The sequence below is a fragment of the Telmatherina bonti genome (assembly GCF_933228915.1).
Source record: "Telmatherina bonti genome assembly, chromosome: 3".
Taxonomy (NCBI): Eukaryota; Metazoa; Chordata; class Actinopteri; order Atheriniformes; family Telmatherinidae; genus Telmatherina; species Telmatherina bonti.
In genome coordinates, this window is record NC_136621.1 from 22,746,231 (window position 1) to 22,767,454 (window position 21,224).

Here is a 21,224-nt window from a genome sequence, read left to right on the forward strand (position 1 = left end):
AAAACACAGCACTAGACTGGAGAGAATGGTGCCATTCTTTGGATCCATCAGGTCTGATCCTGTGCATTCAGCAATTACATCCTGGATTTTAGACTAATGCAAAAACCATGAGGCTTAACAGGAGCCAAAATGGAAGAATTCTAAGGGCTTCAGTCTTCCTGTTTACTTAATAACAATGGTAACAGGACAGACAATATGAGTGTGTTGGTGCATCCTCCTGCAGAGTTATTTATTTATTTTTGGTGTTGACCTACTTTGGTTAATCCCTGGTCCGTTTGTAGGCCTGTGATGTGTGGCTGATTTTACAAGTAAGCAATTTTTGGTGGATGCATCCCACATAGAAGGGAATGGCATCTTGACCTTGCAGACTGACAGGATCTTAAGCCAGCTGTCTGATTTTGTAAAAATGTATCACCAGCTGCTTTCAACTGGAGTAGATGTGATGGAAAAATTAAAGCAAAGTGTGAGCAGGTGTACCTTTCACAAAGCCTGTCTGGCATTATAGTAGGATGTTGATTCACACTGGGCGATGAACAGAGTCAGAATCAGGGAAAATTCCTGTGTGTGAGCTGCCGTTTCATTGTCTCCCACACAGACATAATAAAGCCTGTATATATTTCAGAAAAGCTCATACCCACTCAGATCCAATGCAGGTTTTCCCATCAAACCTGCTTTTATACTTACACACACACACACACACACACACACACACACACACACACACACACACACACACAAAACTAATGACTTGAATATTTCAGCCACAAATGGAAACGGTAGTGTTTTCAGTTCAGCAGCCTTTTGAGAGGAACAGAGAGAGGGCAGAGGGAAAGTGGAGGTAAAAACATAGAGAATTGGCATTTTGGTTCTTTCTTGAAAATAATTACATACTTGGGGAAAAGATGGCTACAAGGAATGCATCTTTGTTTGCTGTGAAGATGGTTTTCTTAGCTCTGTCATTACCACAGATTCTTTACAAAAAACATTAGCATGAGTCACTCCACTATACAATCATAAAGCAGAGCTGTAACAAGCCTGAAGTACCTCTATTGTTGTAGTCAGCCTTTTTGTTTTTTATAAGGGAATGGAGTGGGTGTGGCAAAAAAAGAAGTATGGCTACTGGAAATGACTGCAAGAGTGAATCAGTGTAGCATTATTAAGTGGAGCCACATAATGATGTCCTTCAGTGCAGCAGACTGTAGGAGGATGTTAAGGGGCTTGACATTAATGCTTTTGTTGTGGGAGAACACTTACTTGTTGACCTCAAATTTGTGATTACCTTGCCTCCTTAAATGTTGTTCCATCAAGAGAGCTGCATTAAAACATGGATGAACATAGATCAGATCACTGCAGGGAGTCTTCATAGCTAATCAGGACTGAGTATTTTAGAAACTGACAAAGGGAAGCTGGATTCAAGTAGGAAAATACAACAAAAGCAATTAACTTGGTTCATGAGGCAAAGCTGCTTCATATTTCAATACGACAAGTCATATTTCAGTTATTTCTGCATAAGCTAATGCTCTGTCCCTGAAGTACAAAATATCTTTTTCAATCTTAATACTGGCCAACCCTTTGAAAAGTAATCTAAAAGAGTTTTTGTACACTACTGACACTATTCAACAGGGCTGAATATGAGTCATTAGAAGTCTTGTTTTATGTATTTTTAATTGAAAAAAAAAACATGTAATTTTAGTTTTTAGAAAGTCATTTTTTTACATAGTTACAAGTTTGAATTGGCTTTGGTGAACTTTGGCAGGTTTTTGCCGACCCTTAGCAGGGTCATTTAGTATTCACTTTGCATCCTGTTTCTTCTGTGAGCTCTCTCTAGCCAGTAGAAGTCAGTCTGTTTCTGACTCCTGTGTTATCTCTTGCTCTGTAACTTTTTTCTTTATTTTCCTTAATTGCATTATTGGAAGAAGTATCAGTGTTAGTCATGTTGTGCGTTCAAAATGGCCAGTTTGATTGACTAATTTATCAGATAAACACAAGAGATGATTGGAGGAAGCAAAGAAAGCAAAGAAAAAAGGATTCAGGGCAAGACACAAGACAACGGTCCAGCACTGGGCTGACTTTTAATTACTTGAGAGAGCTCAGAGTACAGGTCACATGTTAGGAAAATACTTTATTAGCCTTTGTTTGGTTGGTATAATCAAAGCTGAAACTCCACTGCTTTCAACTGCAACTTATGGTGTTTATCATCTGGTAAAATATTTAGATATTCTGCTCGACTTTTTCAAATTTATTAGAGACATTAAGCAAATATTTGACTTAAACTTCACAGATTTACATTACATATACAAAAGTTGGGGGACATTCATCCATCTTCTTTTTTATGATAAATTCATAAGTCTTTTTTGCATCAAATCTCTAAAATCAGTTACAGCTTCACCTGCAAACCTATCTGTGGCTTGATAGATTTTTAGACAGCATCAGTCTGCATTAAAATCTCTGCAATGATCTTCATCAAACGGATACTGAGGGGATAGAAGAGGAGAACAGTGTGCCTCACAGTGAGAGTCACCTCCACAGGAAAAAGGCACTGCAGAGGCGGAGCAGAGGAAACTGATAAAAGAAAAGAATATTCAGTGCAGCTGACAGAAAGATGAGGTTGTGAATATGTGTTGACTGCCTCTGTGAATTGATGGTGTCAGAAGGTTTCAGCTGAGAATCAGTGAGGAGAAGAAAAAATGGAAGGAAGGCAGAGAAGGGACAGCCTAGCAAAGTGTGTAGGGTTGAAGTACAGAGGAGGTTACCTAAAAGATCATATATTATTATTGTAACTTTTTGTGTTTATTTTTGTGCCAAGTTGTCTTGTTTTACACTTCAGGCCCTTGCTCTGTGTTCAAAATGACTTAATTTACTGAAATTTACTGAGCTGCTGCTCATGTTTACTTAGCCTCCAGAGAGTTTGTAGTTCATAGGGATGGGTAGATGGGTAGAGACGGGTGAGATGAGCCGTGGAACACTTGTCTCCTCCTCCAAAACAAAGACAAAGGGGGGAGGAGGACTGACAGAAAACTTCATGGACTGCCACACTGTTGAATTATAGATGAGGTTGGAGAAATGGAGGCACTCCCCTGGCTTTTCCCAACCTCTCACCTTAGTTCATGCACTTTTTAATATGTACAAACACACACACACACACACACACACACACACACACACACACACACACACACACACACACACACACACACACACACACACACACACACACAGATATGTATGCTTACTAATGCAAAACAACATTCCAAACATGCGGTCAAGTCTTTTAGTGCCTGCAAACATTCTTGCAGCAGCTGCAGCCATCCCTTCCTAAGATTCACCTAAACACTGGCAGCATGGTTATAGACACATGGTTTTACACATGCAACACACACTTTCTAAGACCTATTTCTGAGCCTGCATTGCTGAAATGAACTTGGCTCTCTCGCTTTCTCCTGACATCTGATTCACCAAACCAGTAAACCGCAAGTGCCAAAAAAAGAGATCAATTCAGGGATTCTGCTGCAAAACATGCTGCTAGTAGGAGATCTGATCTTTTGAAAAGAGAGGTGATGAAAAACAGTTAAGAAATAATTTATTTTGAATATGGCTGACAGTGAGCAGCAAACATAAGAACGCCCGAAGTTACAAATAACCTCTGATATTTGGACCTCATTTCCTTTTTTTTTTTTTTTTTTTATATATACCACTTACATCTGATCTATGACAAATTTCCTATTTTCTCCAATAAATCAGCCTCAAAAGAAGATCTGAAAAAGCCTCTGGCAGATGTGTTGGCCAGAGTTCAATCTTCAGATCTTGGGATGCCCCCAGTTCAGTGAACGGTAGTGTGACATCCACTCATTTGACATAAATCCAAAACAAAAGCTTATTTTGTTGCATATATTTAAAAACTGCTTATCACAATTTGAGTGGATAGTGTACAGAGAACATGACCCATAAGCCACCAGTCGACTGGCAGTTTGCCAGAGGGATTTAGAAAAAGACCAATAACGGGCAGAGATTATGGGCATTGAAAGTACTGAAAGACAGAAACGTAGACATTTTCAGCACTTCATGAATATTTGCTTTATTCTCAGACATTCCGTAAGTGTTTTATGCTTGGTATTGCAGATGTGCATCAGGCCACCTCCGAGTGTTATTTATTATATTTCTATCTATTGAGGTATTCTATTTTATTTATTGTATTTGCTTTAATTAAATCTTTTTCAAACATTTATTTTCTGTATTGATTATTATTAATCTTTTATTTGTTGTTTTAACATTAAATTTGACTTTATTTTGTCAGTTTTTTCTTTTTGCTTTTTTTTTTCTCCTGACCTCCCTTGCTTGTCTTACTTTTTTTTTTATTTTTTTTTTTTTAAATTGTGAATAAACTAAGGCACACTGAGAAAAACAACTCAGAATTTACTTTAAAAAATCCTCGTAACAATTTGCACAAGAAATGTTTAAGTAAATTTTACTAATGTAATGACATACAAATTACTGGTAATGACCAAGTAAAATTTACTCATCTTATACAAATCACTTTTATCATTGTATTGTGTAAATAGTACTTGCTTAATTTTGAATTTGTAGTTATTCTTACTTAAACTAAGTAATTAAAATCTCTATATATATATATATATTTAGACTAGTCATCAAAATATTAAGTAAATCTTAGCAGTTTTAAATAGGATTTTAATTAGTATATTTTATGCACCATTCTTAAGTTAAATTTTCCAACATATTTGAATGAATGTTACTAAATATGTTAAATTTGCTCTGTGGATTTAGTATTCATAAAATGATCAAAACCATTCATTTCACAGTTCAACTGTTTATTTTGAGACAAAGACCAAACACCATCCAGGGACAAAAATAAAGTGTCTGATAATTAAAGAAAAAAAAAAAAAAGCATCTACTGACCATCTACATAAGTTGGTTTTTGGAATTACATTTCCTTCATTGGAGGCACCAGCATATTGTAAGACAATGTGAAAATGTATGTAAAGGTCAGATTATTTACAAAACAAAAATTAAAAAAATAAAACTATCATTTTTCAGAAAAATTTACATTTTCAGTCAAACTAAAGCACTTTTCAGGCAGTGTCAACAAAACCAGAATTCATGCCATATTAACGTCAGTAATAAAACAGTAGCACAACTACCTAAAACAAGTCCATGTACTTTAAACTTGTGATTTTAGAAAAACTAAATTAGGGTAAATGGGAAAAACAAATTTCCTCAAAGAATATTAATTTGTTCTGGCCTTTTAACTTAATAAAACCTCAAAATTAACTTAAATTGCTCATTACCTATTCTAACAGAAAACTGTTTTAATACCAAACTTAGGATATTTTCCCTTTGTATAAGTGCTACTGATGAAAGGAACTAAAATGTTATATGGACAATAGCTCTTTGAAGTATTCTAACTGGCTGTTTGAACTATCGTAATTCAAACACAATATTAAAACCTTTAAACACTTGAGCATTACATATAAAAATTGTAAAACTTTTTTCCACCTTGATCTCAAACAACAAATTGAAAAACAATAGGAAATATGAAATGCCATAAAACTGAGCTTTTACTCAGTTATGGAAGTTATACATTTTTTCAATGTTTGAAGAAGAACATTCCTAATACTTAGGGTTTTGTTTTTTTTGTCTTTTTCTGTCAAGTGCTTTTTGTGGTTTGAGTCCCAGGTCTTGACATATGCAATGGTTTAACAGTGAAGCACAAAACATTAAATAACCTCACATTTTCAACAGCGAAAGGTCGTGGCCATATTTAACCACATCAGTCTTAGAAAAAAAGGATACACAATAAGTCTGTTCATCGAGAACTAAAGGTGGCTTTAGAAAACAAAACAAACTGATGTATGAGAGAGACGCAAACAGTTTACAGTCCCATTGTAAATTGCACCAATCTTGAGTAAAAGTGCTTTAGGTTGTGGCAGCAGCAGCAATGCATTTTCCATAAGACTTAAGTAAGCAGCTTTGTCTTTAATGCATTTACTTTTGAGGACAACCTGATGCCATCAAGTTCCAAAAAAAGTTTCTGAAATACCTCAAAAGTGTAACGTAGTGCTGGGGGATATGCAAGGTTGAGAGCATAAATCAGCCCCATGAGGAGTGCACACGCCTTAGCAGTACAGCCACATTCTGCCAGAACCTCCAGGCCATCAAGAAGAATAGAAACTTTAACTGGATCCTCTCCATCAGTACCATGAACAACCAGTATCTTGAGGATGTGATCTGATGCATCACTTAGGCAGTCCTCCTGTAATTACATTCAAAACAGAGACATTGCTTTAATTGTATTAACCCACAAAATTACTTTTCAAAGACTGTAGCAGTCAAAAGTTTGATCACACTCTAACCTTAAATCAACATTAAAGTGTGTCAAAAAAGTCTGTTACCCCTTAAAAATAGAAACATTCAGTGAGGATCTCAGCCAAGCAATTGTAATTAGCATAATGCCATCTAATCAGCTGTTCATTTCCTCTTTGACATTTTATGTAAATTTTGTTCAAATCTGTCCACACCTTTTGATGCCAACAGACTAAACCAACAGTACAGAAACTGTGAACCTCTGTTAATGAGGGTAATGATGCTGACCTCATCCAATGACGAAGGTATGCGACTTAAAGTACTTTTACAGTGGCATGAAGCAATAGTTTTAAAACTCCAGTTTAAAGCCTATTGTCTAATAAAAATCTTTTGATTCACTTGTAAATGTACACATTTTTTTTGGGGGGGGGGTCTTTCAGATTACAAAAGTGAGAATATTGATTCAACTTTTTTTTCTTTGCCTGCTTTTCTGGTTAGAGGAAATCTTGAAATCAGTCAAAACAATAATAATTTACCAGGCATTCCTCAAAGAGTTCCTCAGGTTTCTCGCCAAGGTACAGTATGAGTCCATGAATGACAGTTTCACGCTTCATTTCAATGGTCTGGTTCTGGAAAAAGATTACCATGTTAATATTGTCCCATTATCTATTCAAGTTAGAAACGCACGAGTATTCAGGATTGACATTAAGTGCTCTGAGTACTTCCCAATAAGTAGAAACTGTGGATCATGCTTGAAACACAGAAACACATTTAATTCATCAAGAGAGTTAATTAACTAAATATCCTAATTTTCGATTCGATTTTCCCACCCTAATAAAAGTTGACCAAGTACCATTTTGTGCAAACCCACCTGACTCAGTTTGTGCAGAAATGGCTTAAGTTTGGCCCCAATGACTCCTCCCTTTTTCTCCATCACGGCAATGATCTTTGGAGTGTACTGGTCCAGTTTCAACATAAAGGTCTGCACTAGTGATTTTGTGGTGATTCTACTGAATTCCTGTTTGATCTGAATAAAGAAAAAAAATATATATATTGTAAATGCATACTATATAAACTTCACATTTTCATTGTTTGCATAAAAGCACATGCTTGTGTTTGTTAATCAAAAGAGCTATAATAGTAAATGGACTGTTCTTATACACTTTTGCCATACAAACAAATTATACTTTGAAAATTATTTTACCTCGGCCTCAGAAAACAGAGCAGGCCATCTCTCTTTCAAGTCATTTGCTGCTGGACTGCCACTCACAACTTCAAGTCGTCGATAGGAGAATGTTCTGGCCATCTTTTCTTGTATCACTTTTGTATTGCCCATAAACTTAACATCATTAAGAAGTTCCTGTCTTAGAATCTCCAAACTGTCATTGGTTTCCCCACTTGGATGTGGAGGGAGATAGTTCACCTCTGCTCTCTTTGGCTTCTTACAGTTCTTTGCAGGGTTTCTGTTGTCAGATGATTTTCCATCCAGTGAGTTGATATTAAGCTCAGGACATGGTATCTTACGCTTTCTGATTTTGGATCTGAAATTGGCCATCTTGTATTTAAGACGCTGCTGCCAACCATACATGCCAGAAAATGAGGTTCCCGGCTCCTGTAAACATGGATGCTTTTTTAGCAAGGCTTCAACGACTGCCAATATTTGCAATCCAGAAGGATAAGCAGTGTATTGGAATATTGCTTCAGACAGTTTTTCGAGAATATCAGACTTCAATGATGGATTTTGAAGGAGGGAGCCTTCTTTTTCATATGCATCATTTCCTTCCTGTAGGAGCAACTCAGCAGTATAGGAAAAGACAGGTATTTCAAAATTACTTGGCCAAGTTTGTGACCGTAGCTCGGGAGACTGCGATAAAATAATAGTGTCTGATGAACTACCTGAAGAACAGTCTTCTTGGGAGGAGTCTTCTAGTGGAACTTGAGAGGAGGAAGAAGTCTCACTGACAGAGGTCAATGTAAGAATAACAGGTGGATCTCTATTCACTAGCTTTATTGTGTCTTTGTCCTTAACATCATTTGTGGATGTTAGAGTGAAGAACTGGTTATCAAAATCTTTGTCCATGTACATGATAGCAAAATCCCCCCGAAGTTGAAAGTGATCTTGCGCAGCTGCCAACAGCTGGTCCACTGTGTCTGGGATTCCATCTGGTAGGAGTAACTTGTGAACTTGAGTTTCTTCGAGGATAACCCGTAGCTGAACAGAAGCAGACATCTTTACCAAATTGGCAAGTAGGGCTGCAAAAGACTGAAAAAGAGACAGTAATGACTAATATACTAAGACATGAATAAAAACAAACAAATAAAACATTTTTGTTAGCACAATTTGGACAGCCTCACACCACCTTTATGATTTAGAAAAAATAAAATCATGAACGGACAGAATATCAGTAACTTTTTCTGTGTAGTAGCCATATTACAAACATGTTTCCATGAAACTTTTCTCTTTTAACAAATCCTAGCATAAGGATAACCAAATATAGTTTTTTTTTTTTGTTTGTTTGTTTTTTTTTTTAAGTCAGTACCCTGCAAATTTTTCACGTGTCTCTGCAGACACAATGATTCAAACAAAGCAGTTTTCAAGCAGCACTTGTTTAGCTCTGTACAAGCCTCTAAACCAGGGGTGGCCAAAGTCGGTCCTGTGGGGTTACTGTCCTAAAGATTTTTTATGTATCCCTGTTCCAACACACCTGGCTTCCACTAAATGGATACAAAAGCCAATGAAGTTCAGAATGTCTTCAGCTGTGTTGGGCCTGTCGAGGACCGGAGCTGGCCACCCCTGCTCTAGTTGACCAATTATTTGAGTTCCAACTGTGGCTCAAAAAGGTCTGGATTTGGTGAACAATGTCCTTGCATTCTAAAATGGCCAGGTATTACAAGCTTTTGTAGATACACTGTTCATTATGCATTAGAGCCATAAAAATGTATTTACTTTTTTTGGTTAAATGTTGATTTTAAACTTTTTGAGTACTCATAAGAGGTTATCCAAGTTATACACAAAAACAGTAAAAGGTATGTCCATTGGATCATTAATTGTTAATCTAGGTAAGTGTCACTAACATTTTGAGGGGTTGGGAACTGAACTACCAATCCTCTAAAGGAAAATCCCTCCCACAAGTGTTGCTGAGTTTAGCACATCTAGTTTAGCACATCTAAAAATATCCTTTATTGGGTACAAAATGCATATAGATTAAAAATTGTCTGATTTTGAACTAAAAGTTCATGAAAAGGAAACAAATCAAATAAATTACTATCAAATTTGTAGTGAAATACTTTACCTAGTTTTAAAAGCTGATGTGGTGTTTCAGAGAAACCATTCGATCACCTTCCACAGAATAGGTAATCAGAGGGTAAACATCTTTGAGTTGTGACTGTTCAATAACTTTGACAGTGCTCATGGACTCCAACTTAAATGATCTTAAATGCTCACAGTACCAGGCACTCTGCAGTTTCACTACAAACACCAAACTTTCATGAACAACAACTGTTTGTAGTATTTCCGCAAAGTCAGGCAACCCACCCGTGGAACCATAAATTACCATCATACCATTACTGTAACTGGTTCCTTGATAGTCTGCTTTGCTGATCATTTTAACCATCTTCTCTCCAGGAAATTTGTGTGCCATAAATTCTTGCAGATTTTCATTCACAACTTCTAATGGAACCCTAGATATTTTTGACACAGAGAGAGCAGAGACTTTTGATCCATGGAGGTGGAAGGCAATCATGGACTGATGTTTTTTTGCCATAGACTTGAAAATGTTCCGAAAGCAACCAGTCTGTCTTACCATCTTCTTAAAAAAGTGGTGCTTAGCTTCAAACCTCATTGTCCATAAGGAGACTAGTGGACCAAAAGATTTAATGAGACTTGGGTAATGTTCTACAAAATGGTGTTTTGGAATCAACTTCTCCTCAGGAAACAAACTAACAAATCTATGTCTGTGTTCAGAAATTAGGCTATCCAGGTGACCAATACTTTCATCTGTGTGGGTAGGTGACATAACCAACTCAACCACATCTTTAAGAGTCATCAACATTTGCCATGCTTGCTCCTCCTCTGGTACTTTGCAGCCAATCATTAGTGGAAGTAGCCTCAGTAGGCACCAATTTTCATGTGCGTTGCCACCAATATTCTTACGGGAAGCAAATGTTGGTGGTACACTCTGTGGACAATTAGTCTTGTCTTTCCACTTATAGGGAAATGTTTTAATGATTGTGTTGAGCTCCTGAAGTGAGAAATATTTTTTCTTTATCAAGATGTCTAAACACAATGCCAATTCTAGAGGCACAATACCCTCAAGTAAATCATGTAAAACATCAGGCGGGTAACCTGTTGTTACATGAAAATGCTGTAATTTTTGAGTGATTACACACTGTCTTTTCACTCCATGGCTATGAGAATTACTAGCCAACGCTGCTTCAACATGTAATAAATGTTGCCTTTTGGTTCTTACAGGAAACAATCCTGACCTGACTTCAACCTCCTTAAATTGGGATCGCTCTCCAACACAAAATCTGCAAATATAAGAACCACTGAAGCTTTCAATGAAACCCCCAACGGAGTGGGCCCCTAGATTATCTGCAACCACAGCAAAAACAGATCCTTTTATTATTTTTCCCAAGAAGGGCACAAAAAGACCATCTTCCTCAAATCTATTCAGATCATTTAATAGTGGCTCTAACACCTGAGTGTAGCCAAATTTTTGTACATCACCTGCCTTGCACAAAATAGCAAGGTAAATTGATGACAATGCCGACCTTAATTCAGCTGGAATATCAGCCAACACCCAATAGATACAGGTGACCTTGTGTTTCTTACGAGAAGTTCCTAAAGGGTTGCATATTTCAAAATCATCACAATAGAGAATTAAAGGTAGTCTTAATTCTTCTCCAGCAAAAAAACTATTTTCCTTAAAGTGGGAACCATCACGAAAACTTGAATATGACAAACCACAGTGTTTTGTTTGAAACAATTTTTCTTGAATATCAAGATTATTTAAAATTTGGGACAGAGATTGTAAAAGTGGCACATATTGAAATGTTTTGCCCTCTTTTGGATCTAAGATGTATTCTAAAGGTTCAACAATAGAAAAATGTTCTTTGAAGTATCTATTTCTCTGGTACGCTGTGCTGAGAGGACCCTCTTGATTAAAGGCTACACTAAGAGGATTTAACTGGCAAATACCATTCACCAAATCTGAAATCACTCCTGGTTCCACAGTACAGTTATGGTTTTCAAAGGTGTCACAGACTATTCTTTTTATAACGGGTGCAGATGCTGAACAAGCAATAAATTGAAGTTCCTCAACAATTTCATCTATACATCTATTAGGCACATTGAAAATACACTCTAATTTGAGTAATAGGGAACCAAGCTGATCAACAATTACATTGACCAGATCCTCACCATTTTTGACCAGCGTCTCTTCTAAATTAATGTCACTGCTCTCAAGCAAACTATAACTGTCTTCAGATACTTGTGCACAGGGTGCAGGTGCTTGTGAAAATGTCTGAAATACAGTTGGTTTAAAATCTTCAAGGCAGTGAGGACTGTGCTTTCTACTCTTATGTGAAAAAAAAGTTGAATATATGTTAGTACTGTAATCACAATTTTTGAAAATGCAACACACTGTTTCAAATTTTTTTAGATGGGTTCCAATGTGTTCAAAGTACTGCCTCTCTGTGTCAAAACCATGTGAATTACATATGAGACATAAAAATGAAATAGTTTGCTCTACTTGCTCAGTTTGTGTATGATCTTGAGACAAATGAGCACGAAGTGCACCCCAACGTTTAAATGTACAAGGACACCCCAAGTATAAGCATGGTAACGCCTGACCTTGACTAGAATGTAAATGTTTCAATCTATAATGCTTTAGGAGCTCTAAACGTGTTGATGCTCTGAAGCTGCAAATTTTGCACAACCATCTCATAACATGATATGCCTACTGTTTTTCCCTGTTGAAACCAAAGCTGAACGCTAATATGTCCTCCTCCCTACTCTTGAACTCTCCACAGTACTGCCACCCTGAAAAAGAAAAGAACAGACCATGCAATACATTAACATAAAGAAATAACTCAGTGAGAACTTTAAATTAAGCATCAAATGAATGTCATGAAAGTAAATTGTGCAATCAGATTTGACTTGCCTCAATAAAACTAGTCTTGTTTAATGCAGTTATATGTGATGTACATGTGCAGCCTGTCCAAGTTCACAACTGCAGACTCTCCTGTTGATTGAAATATACATACATGAAAACCACAACAAATAAAGAAGCAGTGGCTTGTTGGATAATTACTTAGTTTTATTACACACACACACACACACACACACACACACACACACACACACACACACACACACACACACACACACACACTCTTTTTCCACACCTAAGCTTACTATTTTAAAATTCGACTACCTGGTTTAACACAGTTTATTTAAAAACATACCGTGGTGCTTTTGGCTTGCTGTCAAGCAAGTTCACTTTCATTAGAACAGTTTGATATATCAATTTTGTTTTAAAATTAATCTTAGACTCAATAGGAAATAATTTAAATATAGTCTGAACATGCATGCAAGACCAAATAAGTAGATGATTCAAAACATAATGCAGCACAACTTTAAAAAATAAAAAACAATACAAATATTCTGCTAAAGTGTGGGAGATATATGACATAAGAGCCACTTATAACTTATTTCCCAAGCGCAGGATTTTTCAAATTCAAATTCATTATTCAGATTCAGGTCCGTAAAAAACACACATAAGGTAGAGATAATACATACACATAAAACTAAGGCAGGCTGCAGGAGTGGCGTTCAAATAGTAGCATTTCCTAATTCTTCTTTTAATGCCACTTTCTAGTTTTAATTTTTCTAAAGGTGCTTGTATGAAAATATAATCATAATAGAACTATATCAATATGAAATGTTGAGTGGAGGCTTCATTTGCTCATTTTCCTTCAAACTTACAATTCAACCCTAACCCACTACAGCTGTTAACGTTAGTATCGACCTCGTGCTGTTAGTTAGCTAGCTAGCTGGTACTTAGTGAAACTGTGCGGATAAAACCAATGTTAAAGTAAAAACGGAAAATGGTATACTTTATTAAGCTAACGAATGTCACACCGCTAAAATGTTTATGGTTTTGTTTGATATTAGAATTAAAAAATAATTACCTCAAACAAGAGATAATCCGACCAGGCGTTACTGTCTTCAGCAGCTGCTCCGACAAAGTCCTACTTCCTGTCCTGCCGGATTGCTCGTTTACCAAAATAGTGGTGTGTTGTGCGCATGCGCAAACACGGCTTTCCAGTCCATTTTCTAATTAAAGTTTACATTGTATTACTTAGTAAATGTGGAGTCACGAAAAAAGAATAAATTGTATGATCATATATGTGGTAAACATTACTCTTAAACACATATTTTTTGTATAACTTACATGAAACGAATAAATATTACTTTTTTATTTTGATTGGTAAATAATCTTGATATTATGGTGTAGATATTATAAGGTCTAATTAAACTTATTTTACCAGACCAAAAAGTTTGTTTTTTCAGTGCATTAAGAGGTTCAGGCTATAGGTATATATTCAGAATAAAAGAATGCATAAGTTCAACACCTGAACTTTGACCCTAAGTGTTTTACTTCATTAGAAATCTCAACGCTTGCTGGGGTTCAAATCTATTAAAAGCATAGTAAAAAATATAATACAAAATATTCAAATTTAGCATTTAAACAAATGGAGATTATTTTATACCAAAAGGTACAAGAGTCAAACTTGCAGCCTAAACCATTCGCAATAAATAACCATAAAATTGTGCACTGTGTACAACTGTGCAAAGTAATGAAATAAATACATTCATGTAGTGAGTTATAGGAGTGGAAGAATTAGAAATGAAAACATGCAGCCGATTAATGTCCTGTGAAGTGTGACAGGATTCTGACAGCCCGGATGCTATTTCACCATCTCAGACCCTTCCAGTGAAACATATGTTTCCTAAGAAAACGTTCACCCATAAAGAAAAGCAGCTAAGCAGGCAAGAAAAGCAGGAACAGTACAGGAACTGACTAGCAGATTTATTCTTGTATTCCAGCAACAGTTGGATCACATGCCAATAAAACATGGTTCAAGCTTTCATGAAACTGTCTGATGAGGATTTCATGCAATGTTTTTTGTTTGTTTTTACTTCCATGCTATGCTTAAAGCATTTAAATTTGTAGATAGAAATGGATGAAAGACATTGAAGTGTTTAACACTATGAACTTCATAGCAACCTGATGATGTAAGTGCAGCCTTTATGTGCATGTCATCACCATTCATGTTGTATTCCATCCAACACAATACTTATCTGTTTGGTTTTTTCCTTTTTTTTCACAACCAGGATCCTGCTCCGTTTCCGAATTTAAGATTTAGATCCAGCTTATCTCAGCAGTATGCGCATACTGAGGAAGCCTGACTTTGCGATTATGATTGTGTCATTTGAAAGTGTCAGCATGAAGCACCACTAGGAGTTTCCTTTATGAGGGAAGGATTTCTCCATCTGAAAGCTTAAGGACACTGATTGGGTGAACGAATGAATGTCAGGTTGGAGGTTGGTCTTACTAACTGCTGCACCCAAGGCTCTTTGTTTTGTTTATATATTCCCTCAGGTGCTTGTTAGGTGAGCCAGCAGACTGCTTATAGGCGGTGTGTGTTGGATAAGCAGAAAGATGTGATGGAGTCTAAATGAGACGAAAGGAGTCATTCCTATGCTGAGAAATGTGTGGATTGTTTTTCAAATGTGTGTGTGCTTTCACTCAGAGAATGAAGGAGTGTTACATGAGGTGGCTTATAGTGTAATGTGCTCACACACACACATACACACACACACACACACACACACACACACACACACACACACACACACACACACACACACACACAGAATGAGTTATACTTCCATGACTTTTTATAAAACGAAGGCTTTAAAGTGCTTTCGAATGGAAGTGCCTCATTTATCATTCCAGCCATGAAACTCTTAAGCTGACATGCTGAAATTTCTAAAGCCATAAACCACTGAGTGTGAGATTGTGTGTGTTGAAGTGTGTCTGCTCATGTTTGTCTGTAAATGACTATACTGTGTATCCGCACATACTGTCACTGTAGACGTTTGCTGGAGTCAGGCCCAGGGTTTTATATTGGACCTCTGTCCTGTCTGAGTGCTGATACAGTTATGTGTGTGTTTCTGGGTCTGTTTACAATAGCTGCACAGTTCATTGGCTCTTGCTCACGCTGTTTCTGATCAGGTTAATGCCATAGTTAGCAGTGTACCACTGTCAGAAATAATGTACCTTATGTACCAAATTCATGGTCAAGCAATGCTCCTTTGTGCTATATACATGTTTGCTTGCAGCTTTTATAACCAAAATATAACATCACTAAGAAAACTCGCATGTGTCCTTGTTTTATCGTACAACTGTAGTTTGTGGTGATGGAAATCTTGATAAGGTGCAGTTGGTCAGTTTACTAAAGTGTCATTAGACCATTGCAGATGCATATTGCTGATATTATAGATATGTTTGTTTGCACGTCAGTGTCAAGTAGACTTTGATTCTATTTCTATCTACCTGTGTCAGACATGGGAAACAGATTTATTATGCTGTCTTTTTATAGCATCTGTACTCAGAGTTCTGTAGGAGTTGTCGAGGGTCGATGTGTGTTGGGTGATTCTGTGAACTGTAAATATTGTAGTCATGTAAAAATATGTGTGAACCTTAGTTTTTAAATTTCACATATCCAGCAAAAAAGAATAAAAAAAAAAAAAACCTAAATAAAAAAAGGATCACTTCTTTAAATGAGTAAAACACAATCCCCAGATGAACAGTTACTATGCCATTTTTAATTAACAGAAATGTAGGCCAATATGCATTATTGAATAACTGGTCATCATCAGTGGACATTTTGGTAGTTTGATTTAAGGACTTAAGCGATGGCTAAAACAATGCCAAGGAGGAAAGACTTAAGCAATGACATCAGCCAAGTGATTATTTAATGTTCTTTGACACGATTAGACTACACTAGAGATTTGAACAGCACCACACTGCAGCACAGTGGTGGACGGGTAATGATTGGGTTTAAAAGTAGGTTGTAACATTCAACTGGTTTAAGTTTTCTTATACGCTATACTTGGTGAATCACACAAAAACTTTTGTAGAACTTATTCCCTTCCTTGTCTCTGGTAGCACTACATCAAGAATTTCTGAAGGAGGAGACAAGACAAACAAGAAAACTCTCACTTTTGTCACATTTGAGAGCAAGCGAGAGGAAGATGCAGATGTGAGTAGTTATAGTTTATTAGTATAAACAGAACATGTCACTAGAACAGCAAGATAAAGCAGGAAAGTTTCACGTGTCATACCTGGAGGGGAGACGAGGATCTGTTAAGGGAGCTGGCTGGTGAGCAGTGAAGACTGCGATCCAAGCAGCAGAGAGAGAGAGAGAGAGAGAGAGAGAGAGAGAGAGAATTGATGAACCGGTGTACAGGTGTTTGTGATGAGGTTGCAGACCAGTGATTAGTAAGCCGGCAACGAGGAACGTTGGAGGGAAGGAGGAGAAGACGTTAAAATTTTATGGATTCATGCAGAGTCACATCTTGCTCTGCCACCCAAGCATTAGATTTAGTCGTCTTCCTGCATTTGGTTTACCTGATTAAAACCTACACCTCTGTTTCTGGTAGACCAGAATACACATTCACACTTCCTCATATGAAACAAACTTTCCAAGCAAGCAAACTGGGGTTAGATTTAAAAAAAAAAAAAAAAAAAGTTGGTGAGAATTATGCCTTTGTGTTATGCTTCTGGTCAAAGGTTTTGGGACACTTTCCCATTTAATCTAAAGGGAGCATGTTCCCAAACCAATGACACATTGTGTACTCAGTAGTCTGACAGAGGCCCAGGAGGCTGAACTTCTTGAAAATTTAATAAATCGTGATGCTGAGCAACAGCAGCTTGCACAATTTTTGTCCATTTTTATAAACCTTAAGTGGTATTTTCCAACACACTTATAACGAAAACTGTTGGATATACAAAAACAAGCTTTTTTTTTTTTTTTTTTTTTTTTTTTAAAAACGAGTTTGATGAATATTAATACTTTTTACTTAGTTTTACAACCTAAGGTGCTCTTGCAAAGAGCAAATCAAGCAGTGTTGCTTACAGTAAATATGTTCTCCTGAACTTGGTGTGTGTGTGTGTGTGTGTGTGTGTGTGTAAACAAAACTAAACATCCTTTCTACTACAACAAAAAGGTTAAAAAAAAAAAAAAAAGCTGGACAACACAAATGCGGTGCTAATGCTGTTAAATTCTTCTTAAATATATTCTAAAAGAATTTTTGTTATAAGTAAATGTCACAAACCTTGCACTGTACGTGTACTGTACTGTCGTCTAAGTTTTTAAGAACTTGTAGCGATGCATTTCTGTCAGCTTTTTAAAAACATTTACAGTATGTGAAAACAGTTCAGTGGGTCGGCTGGGGCAGTGCAGGCATGCACATGCACACATATTAATACACAGGCATTAAATTAAAGCAGTTGACTTGGGGAATTCTTCCTCCCAGCACATCAAATTTTATTCTCTGTGGTTGTTTATTTCTTGCCTTTCCCAGTCTCTTAACCAAATGTTTGGTCTGTAATGGTCAACCAGCGGTCGGGGTTTTTCCAAAACTCTCCAGGGTTTCATATTTAGATTAGATCCACAAGATTTGAAACAATCCCCAAAAAGTCTGAGTCTGAGGACATTTGTGAAGGGTTGGTGACTTTTTGTCTTTTTAAGAAAATCGTTGGGAAATTTAACAGAGAAAATATTGCAGAAAAAATAAGACAGATTATACTCAAATAAAAGCTTCTGCTTGTGTAAACACCTGAATTCAACACCCCCTGACAGGAAACCATTTTTATGGAAAAACAAAGAGAAAATGAACTGGCATGTTTTTTTTTTTTGTTTGTTTGTTTTTTCACCATCAGCTTTCATTGTTAAGCTTAAGCATTATTGATAGAGAGTTCACAGGTTTTAGTATTTGTAAATTTTTACACAAACCTGGAACTGTTGTGGTTTCAGGTCTGTTGCTCACATATTTTTCCTGTTGAATTCAACCAAATAATACCAAAATACCTTGAATAAAATCATGGGTGATAAAAGATGTTAATGTGTTGACCAGCTGAAATGAAATAAGCAGCAACAACTGTGCAACTTGGCACTGCCTTTGCATGCCACATGCCAGGACACACTGGGCAATCGTGTGCATCCAAGCCTGACAGGAAAACTCTTCAATAGCCTGGCTGTAGATGAGAGCTGCCAGCTGTTTTCCACCCTGAGCTTAACAAATTTTTGTTTGTTGTCCTAAACGCTGGTAGAAAATTTTAACTAGTAGTTTTTATGCTCAGGTAACTAACAATCTATCAGCTAAACAGTGCAGGAGAAATGGTAAAAGTCAGCCTGCTACTCAAGCAGCCAGCAGGGATTAGCTTTACAGCAAGTCTCCGGTTACAGAGTCAAATAGTGTTAAGTAATATACAAGGGCACTGCATTAGAATCAAATGCAAACAGATCGAGGATACAAGACTGTTTTACCATTTTATTCTCATCAGGAAGGTGTATGTCCCTGAACCGTTCAAGTCAGTCTCAACACTTCTTCAATGTTGATATAACACCCTTGCAAGGAACTACTTCCAAACCTTTACCACTGATCATGACACAGAGGTCAATAGACTCAACTATACTAGTTTAAACAAATCAAAAACCACAAAAATATGCCATTGTTTTGCAGCTTAATATTTACTGATACAATTAGTGATTAACTTTTATTTTTTAATTAGTAGATTGTGTGGAAGTTTTTTTCATTTATGAATAAAAAGACAAAAACACAGAATAAACCCTTTGCCTTTTTTGCATTTGTTTTATATCCCACTAGCTAAGCATTCCACTTATTTCAAGCATTTAGTTTTACTTGACACTATTTGACTTGTAAAACTCCACAATGTACATTATCTGACAGGCAGCATCGCAAAGGAGAGGAATGTTACAACAGCCGGGCAACGACTACAGTCATGTCTTGGCGTAGAGGTGCCAAGATGCTCCTGAGTCTGCAAAAAACACCCCAGAGATGCCGACGATTACTGCATTCGTAAGTGATTTGTATATGGATTGGTGATGGGTGTCTCAATCTGGTAAATTCTCCCTATTTCACTTGCTCCTTCCAATTCCTACTTGTTCTTTTATTCTCAAAACCTTTTCTGCACGAAAACAAAATGCTATTCACAGAGCTGAAATGCAGTGCATCTCATAAAAGTAGCATTGTCCCTTGTTTAAACCAGCCAGGGTTGTAAAATTCTTTTCCTGAGAGCCTCAGACCTGCATGTTTTTAGATGTTTCCCTGCTTCAACGCACCTGACTCGAATTAAAGGCTCGTTCTTGTGGACCTTAATAAAAAAGCTTTTGGGATTAATTTTATTTCAATAATTTTATACTCGACTTTTCTTGTAAGAGTTTCATTATTAAATAATTAAATATATCATGAAATAATTACTTAAATATATAATTATATTTAATTCCAAATTTGAATAAATTAATGTGTTATTAAAAGTATTTCTAATCCATTGGATGTTATTTTTTGTTTTCTAACAGAAGTCACTAATATTAATATCTGCTTTAGACAAAAAGTAGAGAAACTAAACATTTCGGCTAAAGTATAATCAGGTAGCCCAGATTTCCCCCTGCACCTGAACCCACTGTGGACTGTGAAGTTATGAGGCTCTCAGAAGCAAAGATTACGCTAGCTACCTACCTAGTCTCTCCCGCTCACTGACTTGAAATTATTTATTAAATAGTTATATTTGTTTTTTTGTTTGTATTTTTCTGGACAATGAATATATTGTAATGAATCAGGGATGCATTTAGTAACACATTTTCGTATTTAATTCTTATGTTAATAAATAAATGACATATAGATTATTTGATTATATAATTAGCCATTAAATTATTTAATGACACATTTAAGTACTTATTCAATCATGTATTTGATTACTAAATTAGTTGATTACAAAATAAATAATTATTAAATTATATAGTAATTATTATATAAGTAAGTATATAAGTATAAATATAAGTAATTATTTAAGTAATTATTTTGTTATATTTGATTATTTAATGTCTTTCTTCTCCATATTATTTCTTAGTCAAAATTTGACTATAAGACTATCAGTCAAATTTTTACAATGTAGAAACATTGCCATTAGATGACCCCAGAATAGGAGAAAAACTCACTGTTTTAACTCAGTGCATCATAGTTTTAGTCCATAGTCAGTATAATGGTACAAAAATGGTGTACCGTATGCTGCTTTGATTGTTGGACATGAAAATGAATATTTTTTTGTGGGCTAAAAGGAACCTCTATTAGCCTAACTACACATCTGAAATATAACATCTCTGGGTTTGCATGACATAACTTTTTTTAAACGTTAATCGTAGTTTTGCTTCCTTTTCTGTTTCTTTCCATTTTTGTACATATTGGGAATGTGTGGCATATGAATCTATAGATTCATATATATACAGTATATATACTGCTCTCTTCCTATTCACCGGATTTTGTACCAAGCTGTATGGGAAACGGCAGAGTGAAGAAGGGAAGAGAGCAAACGTGAAGGAGAATTAAAGATGACAAATAAAGTGGGGGGAACTGAGCGAGATGAAGACAGGCTCTGACAGTGGGAGATGAAGTGCCACAGCTCTCCACTAATACATCACAAACAACCAGCTTCCACCTTGTCTGCTCTCTTTAGTGCTTTTATAGGTCTGACAGACTATGTTCTAGAAAAGCTATCTACCAATCTGTTTATATATAGACACAAATTCAT

General features: G+C 36.2%; 2 protein-coding genes across 2 annotated transcripts in view; one reads left to right on the plus strand and one right to left on the minus strand.

The window, feature by feature from the left end:
- Positions 1 to 9,727, minus strand: part of LOC306773332 (uncharacterized protein) — a gene marked incomplete at its 3' end in the record, with an annotated part of 26,987 nt that extends 17,260 nt beyond the window's left edge. Inside the window, exons 1-5 of the mRNA XM_079263122.1 lie at positions 9,612 to 9,727; positions 7,523 to 8,581; positions 7,190 to 7,345; positions 6,855 to 6,947; positions 6,070 to 6,268 (exon numbers count right to left, since the gene is read on the minus strand). Of these exons, the coding sequence (XP_079119248.1) occupies positions 6,070 to 6,268; positions 6,855 to 6,947; positions 7,190 to 7,345; positions 7,523 to 8,548 (1,474 nt within the window). The 5' untranslated portion in view covers positions 8,549 to 8,581; positions 9,612 to 9,727. The remainder of the gene's footprint in view (positions 1 to 6,069; positions 6,269 to 6,854; positions 6,948 to 7,189; positions 7,346 to 7,522; positions 8,582 to 9,611) is intronic.
- Positions 1 to 21,224, plus strand: part of mgat3b (beta-1,4-mannosyl-glycoprotein 4-beta-N-acetylglucosaminyltransferase b) — a 68,901-nt gene that overhangs the window by 39,568 nt on the left and 8,109 nt on the right. The gene's annotated exons all lie outside the window — the stretch shown is intronic.